This window comes from Myotis daubentonii, chromosome 5 (genome assembly GCF_963259705.1).
Source record: "Myotis daubentonii chromosome 5, mMyoDau2.1, whole genome shotgun sequence".
Taxonomy (NCBI): domain Eukaryota; kingdom Metazoa; phylum Chordata; class Mammalia; order Chiroptera; family Vespertilionidae; genus Myotis; species Myotis daubentonii.
Genome location: NC_081844.1, coordinates 105,439,684 through 105,455,839, shown reverse-complemented (window position 1 = coordinate 105,455,839; position 16,156 = coordinate 105,439,684). Strand labels below are relative to the sequence as shown.

Sequence of the window (16,156 nt, the reverse complement as noted above, 5' to 3'; positions counted from 1 at the left end):
TGAAAAGGCATGTTCCTAAAAAACTGTTTTAATATGTTTGTTTTCTTATTTCTATTTATTTTACTGTGAAGATTCTTTCAATTTTCAGAAAAGAACATTTGGATCTGTGTATGACACTTCAATGACCCAATACTTCTCTAACTTTTCAACTAACCGAATGACAAATGCTGCCTGTGCCTATGCAGTAGCTTATATAACCTTCTATCTGGCTTTTAAGAAGGAAGCCAGATGAGATAAGAAAACCAGACAAGAGAATAAACATACAAATAGCAATAAGAGTTTGAGTTGTGAATTTAATTTAATAAAGAATAAAAGCATGTGCTGGGATAATTTTTAATTACTTTCTCCTTCCAATCCTAATCCTTGGTCTTGAGTATCTGCAGTGCTGTCTCTCACATTCTGGTTATAACTTTGAAGAAACTAATTATGTCAATCCTCAAACTCGAAGTAGATTACAGAACTGGGAAACCCAGAATATTAGCTCTTAAAGGTTGTATGGATATATAATGACAGCCACAGAAATTCAATAACAGCCCTCTATGAAATGCACTCAAAAGCACCACATGAAACAAATTAAAAAGAACAATGAGTCGCTCATTCTGTGCAAATAAGAAAATAAAAGAGAAAAACTGGTTCTGTAGTTTTTCATAAGAGTTGTTATAATGAATTAAGATTTTGGATAATGAATCTTCAGAAAATTACAGTAAGTTAATATACCCTTAGGCCTTCTATAAATGATTTCAAAGAGCTTTTGTAAGCAGGCTCTATGCAGAATTAGCAGTGCTGTGAAAATCAACAACAAAGTATTCTGCCATCAGATGATATATTTTCCTGAACCAATTTATTCTGAAAAATTCACATCCAATACAAAATCGATACCACGAAATTAAAAAAAAAAACAATCGTGAATTTTAAAGTATTATTTCAATCTATTGAAATGACGTATCAAGATTTTTAACTGGTTGCAATTTGGCAAAACAAAACCTGTCACCAGAGAGGATTCAATATAATGAAAGAATTAATTTCTTAGAAAAAGAATCTGGGAACTCAGGGTAAATTCATTTATTATGAGTAAGAAACCAGTTTCCATATTTTTGTCTTAGGCTTCAAGTGCCCTTGAGGTCAATGCAGTGCTTTTCGTAAGAGACCCAGTTCTGTAAGGGGAGGGGAGGGAAGAAGGGGTAAGAGGGAAGAGAGTATTTAACCACTTGTATGTAAATAATCTGAACTAAAGATACTAAGCTCTTTCATTAACATTTGAAGCAGAATAAAACATGAACATCACAATTAACTTATGACACATCAAGAAAATTAATGGTACAAACACCACTGCTGCATATTAAATATACTAACTTAGTGATACTGAAGAGATCCACATCAACCTTTGGCTGACTCATTTTTCCATGTCATTTAAAATAGCATCACAAAATATAGGACCATAATTATAGGTAAAAAAATCTTTTGCCAGAATTTAATTTTAAAACCATAATATACTAGCATGTTGGATATCAAGTGGTAAACGTTTAGGAATCTGTTTGCCTTGTTCAGAATGACACATGATACAAGAAAAGTTGGCTATGGAAGTAGCAAATAAATATGAATGTTAAGTATTTATTTCAACTGGAATATCTGAACCCACCATCTGTGGTGGCCATCTTGCTGAGGGGACATGCACCTAACAAATCTCTTAAGAGGCATTCCCAATCTGCTTGAATAGGCTATTGTGTAAGAAAACTTGGAGCCACCCCTTTGGCCTCACATTTCCTTCGCTCCACATCCTGTGGCACAAAGCATGAATTCAGCAGGCTGGGGTGCAGGGCTGCCTGCTGCCTTGTGATAATCCCCTCTCCCAGTAGGGGCCTCCACTGATGCATGCCTAAGAACATGCTTCCTCTTTTGCTTGCACCCCAGTGGGGTTTCCAGTCCTAACTTGGGCCCACATCCAGACCACTACGGAAGGGCTCCAGATGCTGCCAGAGATATTTTTGGATTAGTGTCTAAGCAATCATTTATTAGAAAGAGGAATACAGGTAGAGTGTGAAAAGCAGCAGTACTGGGAATGTTGGAGAGATTCTTTCCCTCCCACCCCCACCCAGACCTAAGGTCTAACTACCACCTGTTCAACAGAAGCTGGCTGTTTGCCTCACTTTCCTTAGGGAGCCACTGACTAAGGATCTCCACCAGCATGAGCCTAATGTCTCCCGACAGGCCTTCGCTAGCCAAGAGGGACCCGGGTGGAGGGCACCAGTTATTGGTCACAGGATACACAGCCCATAGAAAGACTCCCGTGGCGCCACCAGCTGAAAGCCAACTAGAGAAGATGAGGGGTGCAGCACATTTGTCCTGACACAGCTCTGCTCCTGCTGGCTGCCAACTCACTCCATGTTTGAGGCCAAGCTTCTGTTAAACTAGTCTCTGTGGCTGAAGCCACGGTAAAGCCCGGGTAAATGTATTATCTTCCCAAGACCATACAAGAAGCAGCTAGCCATGGCTCTGGCACAAGCTATTCGAAGAAACCTTGACTAATTTTGGTAGAAGGTTTTGAGACCAGGATTAAGGGGCATTTCAGGTATCAATTTCTAATTCTTTGCAATAACAAATGTATAAGATGACATGATTAGATTTTGGAGCACAAAAGTTGATGCTGGATGAAGACGGTGAGAGGGTGATGGTAGAGGAAGTCAGGAAATGAGATTTTGTTTATGCCAATCCCCCCTATCTCTCAGAAGTGTCAATCAGAAACATATCTGGCACATGGGGTACATGTGCTAGAGATACTGTTCAATGACAGATCCTAGTCACCGTAGCCAAGTGAAACTTTCTCCTTTCAGTATGAATACTGGTTAGAACTGGCCACTTCAGAAATGTTATGATCAAGAAGAGTAGGTTGCTTTCACACTACGCAAGCACACTAAACAGAGCCGACCAGTGAACATTTGGTTAAAAAACATGCACACTGCAGGGTTATATGTTGCATTTAAAAAGGAACCCATGACAGTGCACCCTACACACATCACTGTGAGTGTGTGCCTATTAGTACTGAGAATCTGGGGCTGTGGTGAGACAAGCATAAAGATTGGTGATCCACCATAGTAACCGCAACCCAACTCACCTTAACTACTTTCCAAGCCTTCTCTGGAACTCTGGACACATCACTCCTCAGGCGTACAACCTAAAAAGCACAGAGTTTAGGGACCTGCCACCTGGCGTCAGCGATAAGGGAAGAGCAGGCCTTCCCAACTTCAGATACAAGGAGAATGTGGCTCAGGATCTTTGTGGCTGTCACTTAAAATGTTCTTGGGGCTTTGATTTCATTCTGGAGGCCACGAGTAGAGGCCTGATGAAGTGCTGTTCCAAACCCATTACAGTGAGTTTGCTTCCATGGAATAATTCAAGAAACCAATTACTAAAGGATAGCCCTAAAAAAGCACCAATTATGCCCTAGCTGGTTTAGCTTAGTGGACTGAAGGGTCCCAGGTTCGATTCCGGTCAAGGGCACATACTTCAGTTGCAGGCTCAAAACCCGGCCCTGTTCAGGCGCATTCAGGAGGCAACCAATTGATATTTGCATTGATATTTCTCTCTCTCTGTCTCTCCCCATCCCAATCTCTCTAAAAATCAATGGAAAAATATCCTCGGGTGAGGATTAACAACAACAAAAACAAGGGAAACCCCCCCAAAAGAGCCAATTATAAAAATACTGACATCTACCTTAAGGAATCTGTTAGCACTAGTTTCCCATGTGGCACTTTCATTATGTGAGGCCAGTGGAGCTGATGTAAGTAGGCCAAGTCACCTTCTCATAAGTAAACATACATCTTTAATAAATGGAACTCATTTCTATAGTCATTCAGAGGGTAAGTAAATCATATTGAGCTTTCCACCACTTAATCAAATTCTTACACACACACGCTCCCCCATCCTCTTAAAGCACACCAAATTATAGTTACAGTGGGTGCTGACTTTTACCAGGTCCCATTTCCACTTCTAGCATCTTTATTTTATTCATACATGTTTCCCATTAATATTACTCTATTTTGTCTCCATGTTGCCTCTCTGAAACATGACCAATTTTCTACATCTAAAATGACTTCTGTACCTTTCTCCTAAGAGATACTCAACTCTGTACCTCTAGGAAGAACAACCTGACATGAAGAGAATAATGGCCCAGGGAATAAAAGAGGAGATGTCAATGACATCATCTGTATTTTTGCTACTTTGTTAAAGCAGTTATTTCATTTTTTCATAATAGTCTCAAATTTTACTCAAAGATCTTGTTCCTACAGTCCTTTGTACCTTTCAATTTATCTCTCACACTAGCCTAGTTAATGACAACTTTAACTTATTCAAATGCAGTGAGTCAGAGTTCCCATTCCGATGGCCCATTAACACCCTCAAACACTAATGTCTGGTTTCTCTGAGCGGCAAAATCAGTGCAATAGTGCTGCCTCCAGCCTAGTCTTCCTAGTGAACCCTGTGTTGAAAATGAGTTACAACATATGCAAAAGACCAACTGGTAGACACAGTGGCCAAGGAAGCATATTCCTCTCTCAGTAAGAAGACAGAAATGAGCAAGTTAATTGAGTATGTATTTTAGATAACTAGGAGGAAACACAGAATGTATATGCAGTGCAATGCATACAAGTTTTGGAGTGAGACTCTGCTACTTGCTAGCCTAGCACAATGCTTGGCTAAACAGGCACTGAATAAAGAATTTTATTTAATGAATTAACTATGATCTTGGTTAAAATTAATTAGCTTCTCAGAGCCAACCTCCCGCAGTCCCTCCCCCAGCTGGCTGGCCCCGTTTGGGGCAGACCAGCAGGACACCACCCTTGCACAAATTCGAGCACTGGGCCTCTAGTATAAAATAAAGATGAGAGTAGGACCTATTTTACAGAATCTCTGAGAAGATTAAAGCGGTTAATTTATGCAAAGCACTTAGGAGAGGCCTGGCACATAGTGTTAGCTATTATTATTATTGTTATCATGTGCTGTATTATGTACAGCACTGCCAGCACAGTGTCAGAAACACTTGGAAAGTTTTTAGTACACAGTAAGCACCAAATAACATTAGCTATTAGCTATCATAATAGGTGGTCAGTAAATGACTGCTATTATTAAGTAATATATAATCAAACATTAGTCTGACATTAAGATTATGAGGCACACCCAAAATGACAGTCTCTTTTCTTTGTATTTTATCTGTACAAGATGCTAGAAAACAGACATATGTTCTAAGTTGGTATGTGAGTAGTTTTAGTAATGTTAAGGAAGAGTGATTAGAAAGGAAAGAGCCCTTATGGAAGATAGCCTAACTCCCAATCTTGCATTTTCTATCTATAACTTCTATCTTATGGAAGGAGGAGCAAGAAAAGTGATGGAAAGGAGGCAGGAGAAAAACAGAATGCTTGTGGTAGCAGGTGATTCTTATCTTTAGGGCTCATCTGTATCACCTAAGTTCCCAATTTTAAAGCTCTCACCCTCCTTTTTGGAGTCCACAAATTCCTATTTCCTGTCTCCAGGGTAAGTCCTCAGCTCATTGGGTAAGTAGGTGACTTATATCCCTGTTTCCAATAAATTATCAGTCTTCCCAATTCAGATCAATGAGTCCATCCAATACTCCAAGTTTTCTTTGCTAAATTAATGCATACAGACAAGGGGTTTCAGAATACCATCATTAGTTTTATTTTTTTTTTATTTTTTTTTTTTATTGCTTAAAGTATTACAAAGGGTATTACATATGTGTCCATTTTTTCCCCCCGCCCTAGACAGTCCCCTAGCCTCCCCTATCCCCCGGTGTCTTATGTCCATTGGTTATGCTTATATGCATGCATACAAGTCCTTTGGTTGATCTCTTACCCCCCTACCTCCTGCACCTCCACCCTCCCCGGACTTCCCGCTGCAGTTTGACAATCTGTTTGAGGCAGCTCTGCCTCTGTATCTATTATTGTTCAAAAGTTTATAATGGTCTCTATTATCCATGAATGAGTGAGATCATGTGGTATTTGTCCTTTATTGACTGGCTTATTTCACTTAGCATAATGCTCTCCAGTTCCATCCATGCCGTTGCAAATGGTAAGAGTTCCTTCCTTTTTAGAGCAGCATAGTATTCCATCGTGTAGATGTACCACAGTTTTCTAATCCATTCATCTACTGATGGGCACTTAGGCTGTTTCCAGATCTTAGCTATGGTGAATTGTGCTGCTATGAACACAGGGGTGCATATATCCTTTCTGATTGGTGTTTCTGGTTTCTTGGGATATATTCCTAGAAGTGGGATCACAGGGTCAAATGGGAGTTCCATTTTCAGTTTTTTGAGGAAACTCCATACTGTCTTCCATAGTGGCTGCACCAGTCTGCATTCCCACCAGCAGTGCACAAGTGTTCCTTTTTCTCCACATCCTCTCCAGCACTTGTCGTTTGTTGATTTGTTGATGATAGCCAGTCTGACAGGTGTGAGATGGTACCTCATTGCTGTTTTGATTTGCATCTCTCGGATGATTAGTGACTTTGAGCATGTTTTCATATGTCTCTTGGCTTTCTGAATGTCCTCGTTTGAAAGGTGTCTATTTAGGTCCTTTGCCCATTTTTTGATTGGATTGTTTATCTTCCTTTTGTTAAGTTGTATGAGTTCCCTATAAATTTTGGAGATTAGGCCCTTATCAGATATGTCATTGGCAAATATGTTTTCCCACACAGTAGGTTTTCTCATTGTTTTGTTGATGGTTTCTTTTGCTGTGCAGAAGCTTTTTATTTTGATGTAGTCCCATTTGTTCATTTTCTCTTTCGATTCAAGTGCCCTAGGAGCTGTATCAGTGAAGAAATTGCTTCGGCATATGTCTGAGATTTTGTTGCCTTTGGATTCTTCTAGAATTTTTATGGTTTCCTGTCGTACATTTAAGTCCTTTATCCATTTTGAGTTTATTTTTGTGTATGGTGTAAGTTGGTGGCCTAGTTTCATTTTCTTGCATATATCTGTCCAATTTTCCCAACACCATTTATTGAAGAGACTATCTTGGCTCCATTGTATGTTCTTGCCTCCTTTGTCAAATATTAATTGAGCATATTGGTTTGGGCCGATTTCTGGGCTCTCTATTCTATTCCATTGATCTGTATGCCTATTCTTGTGCCAGTACCAGGCAGTTTTGAGAACAGTGGCTTTGTAATACATCTTGATATCTGGTATTGAGATCCCACCTACTTTGTTCTTTTTCAGGATTGCTGCAGCTATTCGGGGTCTTTTTTTATTCCAGATGAATTTTTGGAGAGTTCGTTCTAGATCTCTGAAGTATGCCGTTGGTATTTTAATGGGAAGTGCGTTGAACTTATAGATTGCTTTGGGTAGTATGGACATTTTAATGATGTTGATTCTACCAATCCATGAACACGGTATGTTCTTCCATCTGTTTATGTCTTCCTCTATACCATCATTAGTTTTAAATTATCAAGAATTTTTGGTAAAGGGTCAAATCTATGGTGTTGGATGGAAACTAGACTTTTGGTGATAAGCAAGCTATAGGTTACGCAGATACGGAATTATGTTGTACACCTGAAACATGTTATTAACCAATGTTACTTCAATTAAAAAAGTTTTTGTGTGATAGGCTTAGAAAGGACAGAGATGGAATGTCTTTTAGATGTAAATATATTACTGACTGATCTTTGACACCAGACTAGGCGCTGAGTTGCTTCTTCTGTAGCAGATGGATTACACCGAATACCTAGGGTCTAGCTCAGCTCTCTGGTGACTGATGGCTAGCCAGGACTAGAGGCCCAATCTCCGGTTGCAGAGGAAAGTTTTTTCCTTGGGCAGTAAAACAGCAAATCCTGGGATGAAGCTTGAGATGCTGGCCGTATTAATCATTACACTTACTGGTAAAACTGATCATACCTGGACTCATGCCTCAATACGTACATAGGCAATGGGATACAGTAGAAAGCAAACTCAGGTTTAGAGTAAGATGATTGGTCAAAACCCAGGGTCTGTCTCTGAACAAGTTTATAACCTTCCTGAAATCTTTTTCATATTGTGTAAAATGAAGATAAGCATACCTACTAAATAGAATAATGCTGAGAGGACCAAATGAGAAATGTAATGAATAACTTCACAAAATGGTGAAACACAATACAGATTAAATTAAGGTTGAGGACACAACATTCTCAAATGATATTTCCTGGGCATTTCTCATCCTACATTACCTGAACATAGAGACTTCGTAAGTTACAGCAGGGACAATGTTTTCCTACCCAGTGCCTTGAACTTGAGGAACTTCGGGAACGTTCAGGTCCCAGAGCACTGGGTAAGGCTTCGGCACCTGCTGGGAGTGCGCTATGACAGCCCTTGCCATCTATGTGCAAAGGACCAGGAAAAAAAGGACAGAAGAACTGGGACCATCAAGCATGAACATTTCTAACGAGTGAGGAGAGTGGATGAGAGGAAGCATGGAAGAAAGTGGTCACGCAGCCAAGAAGGCACCATAAGCGATCAAAGGCCCACCTGAAACGAATATGATATCGAATGCCAACTGGAACTGAAAAATTTAAAAAAACTTTTTTAAGTCAAAAAAAGAAGAAAAGAAATAAGTGATCAAAGGCTAAGAAGAAAGGGTTGAGACAAAAGCTGAGGATTGCAATTCTAAGCAAATGCGAGGCCATCCGTGTCCTAAGGTGCTTTGCCCTCTTCAGGACTGTCTGGCATTTTACAGTTTTCTTCATCAAAAGGTGTGAGAGACTGTCCACGGAAACGCATTTCCAATTTTGGAGTGGGAATAATCAGAAAATGTAATTCACATTGGAGAAAGTTGCTTCAAAGCCAACTTCGCTTAAACATATCTATTCAGTAAATCAAGGATACTGGCACTGGGGAGCCACGCAGGCCTCGGGGAAAAAAAATCCCAGTAACTTTGCCAAATGTGCTTTTATATTTCAAGATTCCTTCAACAGAAACACTCTGGGAGATAAAAATTAGAAAAACACTGAACTTAACTAATTCAAAATGTTGAAAAATATTTTGCATTTGTGTTTTATAACCAAGTGCTTTTCCCACATTTGTCCCAAGGCAGCCGCTGAAGCGTTAGATTCACCAATGCTAATACCAGCAATTGGAACATGCTCTTTGGCAAGGCAGAAATAAGATAATTGTTCAACATAGGCTGGCTTTTCAGAAATACTGGAAGCATTGCCTGTAATTATAGACATCTGTCACTGCTAGCCACTCAGTACTAACCCTGACATCAATATATACAACCATAGCACTAAACTGCCTGCAGGCACAGCAATGGAGACCAGATACGCTAGGCAGGCAATCATCTGCTTCATCCGAACTATCTGTCAAAGGTTCCCAACCACAAATAGCTCTTACATTTTGTATCCTTAGGATAATATGTTGATTTATTTTAGATTCTCTAATATTTACAGTCTAGGCCATCTACTAAAATAAAGAAACAAAACTTATGGCTAATGGAGGCAGTTACTGTTCACAGTCATCATAAAAGGTCATAGCTCAACCCTCAAATGTTAAAAATTGATGGCAGCTTTAACCATGCACTATCGTACAGATGTTTCCTTTTGTAGAGGCAATTATTTTCAATAGCAATTCAAAATGGTAAATACAATCTTTCATCAGCAAGTATGTTGCCACATTGATCTAATAGAAATGCTCATATTTTAAAGCCTTTTTTGGAAAGTAAAGATAAGTTTCAATGTTGAGTACTGAAGACCCCAGATTGTCAGTTTGAGTTTAGCTGTACATATAGTAACGTATCTGGCAACCTTTTTTACATATACAGACGATGTGATGTCTAAAAACTAGGGAATAATATTAAAGCTTAAAATACTTGGTTAATGAATGAGTCAATTGACATCATGTTGCTGGGTGTAAAGCTTACTGAATTATGTGCATGTACATTCTGAATTTGAAAAGCTCGAAGATACACTGTAGCTTTAAACATCACTCTTTTTATTTCTTTGAAGCAGGCAGAGAAGCAGAAAATTATTAGACATTTAGACTAATTAGGAATAAACACAATTATCATAATGTGTTACTAAAAACCCAGATATTTCTTGGTCTGATCACAACAGCCTATGCTGAAGAAAAACTATTAATTACTGACAGACAGTTAGCTTACAAGTGAGCTGCATCTTAAAAACCTCTTTTAAAATACAATTGCTAAATGCCTTACAGTGCTGTAATGTGAGACAGGTTCAAATCTTATTACTTCCCTGAAATTAAAACCTAAGTTTTAATACTGTTCAAGTCGAACAATGATTCCACACTTTATTGCTTTTGAAATCCCTTGATGATCATAGGAAAAAATGCCCCCGAGAAAAAAAGACTGTTTTCGATAAACAGAAAATACAGTTTGCACTCTTAGCCTCTTTGTCATCACAAAAAAAGGATTTAATGCCAATTCTTTAAAAAAAGACTTTTTCCCCACAAAATGTGCACCTTGTGTGCCATTTGTAAAATCAGTTCACTTTCTTTTATTTATTACTGCAGCGCGGCAAGGCAATAAAGAAGCTACCGATACCTAATAAATTACATGCCTTTTAAAACAATTCTCTTGCTACAAAAACATGTAACTACAAAGGTTTACATTTACATGGTACATCACATGAAATGTCTATATTTGTGTCCTATTAACCATTTTGGTAAATTGTGGACTTTTACCAAATAGCTGATAGAAAAAAAAAAATTATAAATGACAATGTGATATAAAATAAAACCCATTCCAATAAACTCTTAAGCTGTTTATACTTTCTAATAATCCTCCAAAATTTATTTTAAAACATGGTTTGATGAATTATTTTATGCATCAAAAAGGTATTAAAAGATATTCTAGTTAAGGTTAATTTAAACTTTACTCAGTGAACACTAAGACCTAAGAAAGTACTTTTCCCCCCTAAATTTATGATGCTAGTATTATGCAATCTTTTAAAAATCACAGTTCCTAGCAATTACTTAGAACAGATTATAAAAGCAAGATCACCGGATATAAGGCAAAAGTAGCCCAAATTTGTTCCTTAATATATTTTGTATTTTAAAAAGATACAGAAACTTGCTTATTTTAAAATATTCATATCAAACATGTCTTGCTTAGTTATAATTTTTCTTTTAAAATTCTTTTTCTTATAATATTTTCACATATCCTCAAGAACTGCCTAAAAACCCTACTGTTTGAAAGTAAGCTGTTTATTTTGTCTTTCTGGTTTATCTATGTACAAATGAAGTTTGAAATATCTGTACTTCAATTCCAGAATTAAATCATTAAATTATTCAGGGTATTTTCTTAATGCTCTCATCCTCTAATCCAGTGACTTTGCATCGCTGTGCCACAAGAATTTTTAAAACATGCAATATCTGACTATTTAGTCAGGGGCACTGACCTCTTTTCCCTTAGATTGTTCAATAAAAAAAATAACAATAGCCAACGCAACAATAGCTTTCCAGTGTGAATCAAAATTACACCCTTTTTTTTTTTCAGATCAGCAAAAAATGAATTTTTTGTGTGCTGCAGAATTTTAGTACTTAGTTTGTGTGCCATGAGATGAAAAAGGTTGAAAATTGCTACTCTAATCTCATGATGAGCATGTAGTTATGAGGTAGTGTATTGTCTTTTATTATTAATTTCCTCCATTTCCTGTAACAGCTATCATAGCTGTGGCTTTTTTTGTTTCATACCTACAAAATTTCAACTTTGTTCAATTATGCATGATGAGCAATAATTCAATTTTCAAAGCACAACTTTGTTCCATTTCATCTTTACTTTCAGATGACAACCCACTATAGCGATGCATACAAATGCTACATTCTATAACACTCCATTTCTCTAATCAGACCTACTTTTCCTTGCTTTCTGTTGGTATCAGCTTGGTTATGAGGATTCACAATTAGGAATTTGTGGGAGGTATCTTTTTTGAAGAGTTCAATGAAATAATTTTATTTCATCTTCACAGATTTTTTTAGAGGAGAATCATTACCATCATAATCATGTTCTGTAAACTATATTTCTGTATATGTAGAGAACCCCAGTATATATCACAATTTATCTTTTGCTTCTTTTAAATAGTAAATCCTTTTGAAATCATGACCTTTCCCCATACTGCAGCTGATCTGAAATGATAAAAGTCTTAGTTAGCAATCAAGAAAAAGAGCTGACCAAATATCTACTTCCTCTATGGCCCCCTGCTCTCCCTCCTATATCTCATAGATAAAATTTTACTTTAAATCTTTAATTACTTAGAGTATCTTCCCTCTGGCTGGGAGAAGGCTCACAATCATTGCCTAGTCTCTCTTGGATTACTAAAAATGTGCATCAAAGCAAGCAGGGCTGGATAGACATTAACCTCATTTTCTTTAGATGAGGAAAATAAGAAAATGGTTAGGAGACTGCTCAAGAATACACAGTAAAATGGCTTCTTCTCCAACTTCCTATTCAAAGTTCTCACTATATGACAACATTGCTTCCCAGCTACTAGGAAAAAAATATGTATTTAGACATTTGTTCTACTAAATCCAAATTGAACTTTTTATTGGGTGCTATTTTATTCAATGCATGGAAAATAATCTTGACTTTTACCTGGCACCTTTCTGACAGTGGAAGTAATGGGTAGACAGATCTTGGTGCTAATTGAGAGGGGCAAGGAATTCATTTGTTTTACTAATTACCTTCTTAGACGCAATGGAGCGTTCATTTTATTATCAACCTCCTTAACTTGGTAAACATCTAAAGTGCACTGATATTTAGTTTTCTTGGTCTTGTTTTGCAATCTTGATGGGAAAGTGGAAAATATGCAGCTGGACTCTCCTGGCCTCTGTTGGCACCAACCTGCAACGAACCCTTAGGTTTATTTTATTCCCGTTTATGTGCTGCGCAGAACTGAATGACACTAGAAGAAACCCCAGCATCCCCTGGGACTCCTTCCCAAGATTACAGCAGCTATCTTCTTAGACATTCCCACTGTTCTTCTGCATGTCCATCATGGCCTCAGCATATTGAACAAAGATTACCTGTCAGCTGTCTGTGTTCTGCCCCAGTCTGTGATGGCAAGACTCTCTCTAGTCAATATTGTGTGTCCCATTGTTCAGAACATAGGCAATTACACGTCTTTGTAATTCAAATGTGTGTTTCTTCCCCCAAACCATCAGTAATTCTCCAATTCTCAGTGGACAATGATCAGGTGTTCCACAAATTTAACTAGATTCGGACATTATCTATGTAGAGATAGTGTCAGATTCCATAGGTAAAGGGCTCAGTCCTACAAAACTGTTCCTAATTAAGACCTAACTGAGAGTCCAGGTTATCACCTATAGATCAAAGGTTCCAATGACTTCCTCCTTGGGTTTAATTTGCTAGGGTGGCTCACAGAACTCAGAGAAACACTGTTCTTATTAGATTACTGGTCTATTATGAAAAGATGTAACGCAGGAACAGCCAGATAGACAGATGCTTAGGGCAAGGTTTGTGGGAACGGGTGCAGTTTTCACGCCCTCTGAGTGAGCCACTCTCCCCAAATCTCCACATGTTTACCAACCAAGAAGCTGTCAAAACCTTGTCCTTTTATCTTTTTATGGACCCTACATGATATAGGCACAACTGATTAACTCACTGGCCATGGTAGTGACTGAACTCAATCTCCAGCCCCTCTGCCCTCCCCAGAGCTCAGAGGGTGGAACTGAAGGTTCCAACCCTCTAACCCAGAGGTTCTCAACCTGTGGGTCGCGACCCCTTTGGGGGTCGAACGACCCTTTCACAGGGGTCGCCTAAGACCATTGGAAAACACATATCTACACTAATAAAAGAGAAAAATGGTAATTGGCATACGACGATACCCTTTTCATTGGCTAATCAGGGCTATATGCAAATTAACTGCCAACTATGATTGGCAGTTAACTGCCAACTAAGATTGACAGTTAACTGCCAACAAGATGGCGGTTAATTTGCATATGTAGGCACAATGCAGGGAGGCGAAAGGGAAAGCAGGACAGTGATCGGAAACCCAGGGGGGAGCTAAGAGCTGGGGGGCAGGGCAAAGGCGGCCCTGGGGCCGCCTTTGCCCTGGCCCCCAGCCATGATTGGAGAATCAGGCACCTTTGCCGCCCTGGCCAGTGATAGCAGGAAGTAGGGGTGGAGCCAGCGATCGGAGCTGGACATGGTCGAAGCTGGCAGTCCCGGGAGCTAGGGGTCCCTTGCCTGGGCCTAAAGCGGAGCCCACGATCACGGGGCCGCTGCAGCTGCGGGTCCCCGCTGCCTGAGCCGGACACCTCAGCCAGAGGCATCCTGCAGGGGCAGAGCCTGCAACCGCGGGGAGCTGGGGGTCCCCTGCCCAGGCCTGACACCTCTGCTGGAGGCCTCAGGCCTGGTCAAGGGGCCGATCCGGTGATTGGTGATCGGAGGGTGATGAGGGTCAACTCCTCTGGCCTGGGCCGGGGGCATCAGGCCTGGGCCGGGGGCTGAGCCGGGGATTGGGGGGATATGATGGTCCCCTTGCCCAGGCCTGAAGCCTGGGTCAGAGGTGTCAGGCTTGGGTGGGGGGTGGAGCAAGCGATCAGAGGGAGATGGGGGTCCCCTGCCCAGGCATGATTCCTGGGCCAGAGGCCTCAGGCCTGGGCGGGGGCCAGAGCCAGTGATCGGGGGGAGATGGGGGTCCCCTGTCCAAGCCTGACACCTCTGGCGGAGGCGTCAGGCCTGGGCAAGGGGCCGATCAGGTGATCAGAGGGTGATGGGGGTCTATGCCTCTGGCTGAGGCATCAGGCCTGGCTAAGGGGCAGAGCCAGCAATCGGAGGGGTCTGGGGGTCCCCTGCCCAGGCCTGATGCCTGGGCCAGAGGCGTCAGGCCTGGGCAAGGGGCCGATCCTGTGATTGGAGGGTGATGGGGGTCAACGCCTGAGGGCTCCCAGTATGTAAGAGGGGGCAGGCTGGGCTGAGGGACACCCCCCTCCCCCCCCCACACACCCAGTGCACGAATTTCGTGCACCGGGCCCCTAGTATAATTACATATTGTTTTTGTGATTAATCACTATGCTTTAATGATGTTCAATTTGTAACAATGAAAATACATCCTGCATAGCAGATATTTACATTACGATTCATAACAGTAGCAACATTACAATTATGAAGTAGCAATGAAAATAATTTTATGGTTGGGGGTCACCATAACATGAGGAACTGTATTAAAGGGTCGCAGCATTAGGAAGGTTGAGAACCACTGCTCTAACCAAATGGTTGGTTCCTCTGGCAACCAGCTCCCATCCTTAGGTGCTTCCAAAAGTCACCTCATTAACAAAAACTCAGGTGCAATTGAAAGGGGTTTGTTAAGACTATGAAGACACCTTTATTGGTGGCTAATCACTTAGGAAATTCTAAGGGTTTTAGGAGCTCTATGATAGAAAGGAGAGTGAAGATCAAACATAATATTTCTTATTATAAATTGCAATGTCATAGTATTTACAAGTGCTTGAATAATTAAAGAATAAAAATGTGGCCCTGATCTACCCCACATAACATTGTTACAGTTACTATAGCGATCCTTTTCTAATTTACCATTCTGAAAAAGTGAACACTGCTGGTTCCAAACCACTGTTTCTCAATAAATCACTGCTCTAATTAACAACATATACTGCAGAAAAATGACTAGGATGAGAATACCATTTCTCTGCTTCTGTTACCATGAATTCTGACCACCTTACCCTACCTAATGCATATTCAGTCCATCAGTAAGGAAACAGTTGATGATCTAGGACTGCCCTAGTTGTATGACAGATATAAGATACATATTTGTCCCCCAAATTTTGAAGACATTGCCTCTGTCCTCAAAATTCTCCAACTTAAAAAAAAAAAGAACAGAGCAAAAAACACTTAAGGAGCAAGACTGAGAATTGCAGCTCATCATTTAATGGATTTAGACTTAGACTTAAATGTCAAATCATGTGCATGCCACTTTCTACCCTTGTATTTAGTCAATTTACTTTATCAGTAAAGCTAGGATTAAGAACACCTTCATCATTAAGGTTATTTTGAGGCTTACAAGATATAATGCATGTAAAAGCCTATTGTCACAGTGCCTGGCATATAATAAAGAATAAATGAGTGCTAGCATTGTCATTATCATTATTATTTAACTAAGTTTTAATGAATATGATCCAAGTATTAAG

General features: G+C 39.8%; 1 protein-coding gene across 2 annotated transcripts in view; it reads right to left on the bottom strand.

Moving 5' to 3' along the window:
- RANBP17 (RAN binding protein 17) overlaps positions 1–16,156 on the bottom strand; it is a 236,230-nt gene that overhangs the window by 94,862 nt on the left and 125,212 nt on the right. The window contains exon 15 of one of the 2 annotated variants that reach the window (XM_059699170.1): positions 3,113–3,172. The exons of the other annotated variant lie outside the window; for it this stretch is intronic. Within the exon in view, the coding sequence (XP_059555153.1) occupies positions 3,113–3,172 (60 nt within the window). The remainder of the gene's footprint in view (positions 1–3,112; positions 3,173–16,156) is intronic. 2 annotated transcript variants of the gene reach the window in all.